The 5,074-nt window shown below is 36.1% G+C and overlaps 1 protein-coding gene across 1 annotated transcript; it reads left to right on the forward strand.

Moving 5' to 3' along the window:
• The first annotated feature begins 2,781 nt into the window (after nucleotides 1-2,781).
• Nucleotides 2,782-4,770, forward strand: LOC131054804 (3-ketoacyl-CoA synthase 11). The gene has a single exon (XM_057989412.2). It carries the CDS (start codon nucleotides 2,901-2,903, stop codon nucleotides 4,245-4,247), a length of 1,347 nt encoding a protein of 448 aa, XP_057845395.2. The 5' UTR covers nucleotides 2,782-2,900; the 3' UTR covers nucleotides 4,248-4,770.
• Nucleotides 4,771-5,074: the final 304 nt, after the last annotated feature.

A 5,074-nucleotide genomic window follows, 5' to 3' on the forward strand; every position in this document is an offset into this window, starting at 1 on the left:
AGAATAACATAATATAAAATATATTACTAATACTTGATAATAATATGCCTCTTTAATGGGATAACCTTCTAAACCACTTTTAGGGGGATATCCATAATAGTCTTCAATCAACATACAATACTCAATTTGATTATAATAGCCAGCCTCTACCTCAATATATATACCACAATTATGTCTTGGATGCCACCTAGATTAACTCAAGTACCTATATAAAACAATGTTAATGATTATAAAACTTAATTAAGATTTAAGGTAGCCGCAAGATAGCTACTCGGAATCCTATACACCTATAGGATGAAGAGTGTAGCATGTCCCCATCTTCACACAATATTTATCCTAAAAATGATCAATTGTGGATGTTTTTGCCTAATATATTTGTATACACATGTGTTAAACTCAATAGGAAATAATTTTATGTAACAAGGCAATCTATGATAGTACCAATTTCACAATATTCTATATGCATCTCTAGATTTAAATAACTCAATATTGAAGATGGTTTTCCCTTTACATCTAGCTCAAGTATCATCCATCATGTCAAGATTATATTTTAATCCACTTGCCTCTTCATTAAATCCTATTCCCTTTCCTTTTCTCCTTGAGATTAAGGGGTGCCTCTTTTCATTGTTAATGTGTTCTTCTATTGCTCTAAAAAAATTGTGCACCCTCAAGCAAGATGCGATAGACTATGGGTGGTACTATTTAAATGTCATAAATATGATCTACTTTGAGAGTTAATACTTGTGGCATTTCCCTAACAACTGGTGATTACACATTTATAATTACTTCTAGATTTACTATTGTAAGAACCTTTTGATCTTATTAATTACCTTGATTCTAATCCTCTAAGTTTGAAGATCATGACAAGATACAACTTCCTAATAAAGTAATCTACACAATACAACAATACAATAAAATATAATTGTAAATATGCTACAAATGTTTGAGGACAATATACCCTTACTAGGGGGAAACCTTATAAATATATCCAATAAGAATACACTTCACATTATGACTATGGTAACTAACCTCTACCTCATATATATATCATACGTGTGCCTTTGATGACACTCATAGAAACTTAACCATCTATATAAGACAATGTTTAAAATGGTTATATATCTTAATTAAGAATTAATATGGCCACACGCTAACTACACATAACCCTATGCATTTCTATGATTAAGGATGCATAATTTACATCATATAGGCTCTAGTTCCCTTCCAAAGGGATGAATTCACATGTGTGTTACACATTTGAGCAGCCACCTTCAATCACTAGAGTGAGGAGATGTCCCATCAAATCTTGTGGCACAATTTATGGTGCACACCACGTTCTTCTAGTGGGTGACACTTTTAAAATTGATTACTTATGTGAGGTTTCGATACAATAAAAAAGTATTTTTGGGAGTTGACATCTTGACTTGGTATGAGAAGTTAAGATTGTGTGTATTACACTATCATGGTGTGTTGTGGTTTTGTGTGATTTTGTTTAGTATTATGTCATACTTTTATGTTTGTTTTAGGTATGTGTATTGGTCTTGTGTATATACGAGCTTGTGTTGTTTTTATATGCATGTTAATTCTATGGTTCAAAATGAGGAATTATATTAAAGTGAGAGGACACATGTAGTATTATGGTGTGTATGCAATCCTACCTTGAGTTGCATATCAAATTTTTTTAACAAGCTCAATACAAATAACTTTACCAAATGAGCTAACAATTGTGGTCAACAAATTCTGATAAGATAAAGGGAGAATTAGGAATTATATCTAGAATGACACACAAAGAGTCATCAAAGATCCTATAGTCTCAAGTACAAAATTGAAACAAAAAAGTGATTCATGTGCATACCAAAGGCCATGCTTAAAAATGGTCTCTACATGGCTAGCTTCAATAAAGAATTTTTTTAAGAAAAACTTGGTGAAGTTTTGAATGGCGTGAAGATGGACCTCATACATAACCCAATCATTTTGCATATTTTTAAGATAAAACTCCCAACAAAACAAACTATTAAAGTAATATGTTCAAACAATTTACAAGTATTATCAAATTATAGGATAGATAAAACCGTATCCAATAGAAAATAAAAGTTCGTATGTTGTGAGACACGTTTAAAAGCCATCATTCAAACCATCAACATTGACAAGTATTATCAAAATTATAAGATAGATAAAACCATATCCAATAGAAAATAAAAGTCAAAATTATAAGATAGATAAAACCATATCCAATAGAAAATAAAAGTTCATATGTTGTGAAACACCTTGCAAAGCCATCATTCAAACCATCAACATTGGTAGAAACTACCCGGTTGAAAAAATTTAAGAGCATTCAATGGAAATGGCCTATTTGTCTACACTAGGTAGTGTTCAAGAGAAAAGTCGTGTCAAATTAGGAGTTTCACCTAGAGTCTAGCACACAGATTTTCATGGAGGGTGCTTTCACATCTTGTTCGAATTCATGTGTAGTTGTGATATAACAACCGCTAAGAGTCAAGTAGTGATGTAACAACCCATCAATGGAGAGAGAACACCAGTCGGCCAGAAATGAATGCGCTCCTGTTGGGCTAGTCTTGTGAGTTGATGAGTCAACTCCATCTCACCAAACTATTAATGACATTCATGTCAGAGAGCAACCTCCATTATTTTCTTCACTTTCAACAGACTCCGCTCGCTATTTACGTGGACAGCGCCCATGAAAACGGTGTTGAGGATAAACCAAAAGAAACCACTTGGAAACTCGTAACGCAATTAACAGCTTGACTTATCATAAATATAATTGCGGACCTTAGATATTCACTGTGCCCTTCTCACCTGTATATATGCTACAACATGGGCACACTCTTTTCTGCAAATAGAGATATCCTCACATCATATTCAACTAGGTGATCTCAAAGATGGTGGCGCTGACAATATTAGGTGGTTTTAGTTGCATGCTAAATCAAGAGATTAGCGATCCGTTCATGGTAATCCTCTTTTGGGTGGCCTCATGTGGGATGCTAATTTACTACATGTTAAGGCCTCGAAGGATTTTCATGGTGGGATTTTCATGCTTCAAGCCTTCAGATGACATGAAATGTAACTACGAACTCAAAGAGTATATTGCTCAAAGAGGCGACAAGTTTAACGAGAAGAGCTTAGACTTCATGAGACAGATTTACCTGAAATCAGGCGTGGGCGAGGAAACATACTTTCCTCCCTTCATCTTTAAAGACAATCCAGTGGAAACTCTGGAAGCCGCTCGAGAGGAAGCAGAAATAGTCATGTTTGGGGCAGTGGATGAGGTGTTTGAGACAACCGCCCTAAAAGTCTCAGATATCGATGTGGTGGTGGTCACATGTAGCATGTACAGCGCCTCCCCATCTCTCGCTGCCCTGCTCGTTAACCGCTACGGTCTGAAAGAGGACGTCAAAATCCTCAATTTTGCCGGCATGGGTTGCAGCTCTGGTGTCATAGCAATTCAAACAGCCAGCGACCTGCTCAGAACATCTTCTAGAAGTGGGTGTGCTCTGGTTGTAATAACGGAGAACATTACTCTCAACAGCTATTATGGAAAGAACAGATCCATGCTCGTCACCAACTGTATTTTTAGGGTTGGTTGCGCTGCTGTAATATTGTCCAGCAGGGCAGAGGATCGAAACAGATCGAAGCTGGAGCTTCTTCAGACTCTTCGAACCCACAGAGGAGCAGATGATAAGTCTTACCGGGCAGCATTCCAAGAGGAGGACGAAGATGGTCTTGTGGGTATGTCGCTTTCCAAGGATCTCATCAGAGTGGCCGGAGAAGGACTCCATGATCACCTAAGATCTTTGGCTCCGCTGGTTCTGCCTTATTCAGAACAGCTAAAATATGTGCTGTCTCTTGTGGGTATTCATTTTCTGAGGATGGAGATTAAGCCTTACGTTCCAGACTTTCGTCGGGCTTTCGAGCATTTCTGTATTCACACTGGAGGAAAGGCCGTGATAAAAAAGATTGGTGAAAGTTTGCGATTGGGAGAATACCTGCTGGAGCCTGCGTGCATGACTCTGCATAGATTTGGGAACACCTCGAGCAGCATGGTGTTGTATGAATTGGCTTATTTTGAAGCCAAGAAGCGGATTAAGAAAGGAGATAAAGTATGGATGATCTCGTTTGGGACTGGGTTCAAATGCAACTCCATTATTTGGAAGGCTCTCTCTGATTTAGCTCCTTCCAAGGCCGGGAACCCCTGGGTTGATGTTGAGCACCGATATCCAGTTCGTTAGATTTGTTTAATTAGAGATTTTCTGCGAATAAATTTGTTTGTCATGTCTGATTCATTCAGTATGTAAAGGTAATAAATTGCTGTCATGGGTACTAGTTATATGATGTTTCCTCGAAAGTTGGTATACTTCTACTGACAATATTGAAAGCAAGCTACAGAACTGTGATCCCTTACCTAGTCATGGCAGAACTAATTTATGTTTCAACGTTGCTCTGTACTAAATTGTAGGAATAAAAGTTGTCCAAGAAAAATGTAAGTTATAGCAGTGGAAACTACTTATTGTTCATATGGAATGAACAGATTCATTCTCTTTCCCAACTGTAATTTTACAGGTTTTCGCTAGGATGTTTCCTCGAATGAGATCATCAAGTTCCAGTGGTTATGCTTCTGCTGACATTATTGAAAGCAAGCTACAGAACTGAACTAAGCAAAACTGTGTTCCCTTATCATGTGAGGGACAACCTATTTATCATCTATGTCTCAACTTTGGTCTGTAATAAATTATTAAGACAACCTTAATATCATATATCCTTCGATCGATGATATATGAAATGACAGCTAGATAATGGTTAGAACATCAAAGAAAAGGTATGTTAAACAGTAGTGGAAACAATTTAAGTTCATTTTGAAAGGGGTGTTAATACAAAATGATATAAAAATATATATAAATTACGGATAAGTAATACAACATAATATGGTGATTTAGGTGAAGAAAATTATTTAAATCTTAAAGTTTTGTACAATGTATTATCAAATCTCAAATAAGATTACAATATATTTGAACATGATTCTTTATTGAAGTAATTCAATAACATTCAAACAGGGGTA

This window comes from Cryptomeria japonica, chromosome 3 (genome assembly GCF_030272615.1).
Source record: "Cryptomeria japonica chromosome 3, Sugi_1.0, whole genome shotgun sequence".
Classification (NCBI taxonomy): Eukaryota; Viridiplantae; Streptophyta; class Pinopsida; order Cupressales; family Cupressaceae; genus Cryptomeria; species Cryptomeria japonica.

Coding starts and splice junctions, on each gene's coding strand:
- LOC131054804 (XM_057989412.2), top strand. CDS start 2,901: ATGGTGGCGCTGACAATATTAGGTGGTTTTAGTTGCATGCTAAATCAA.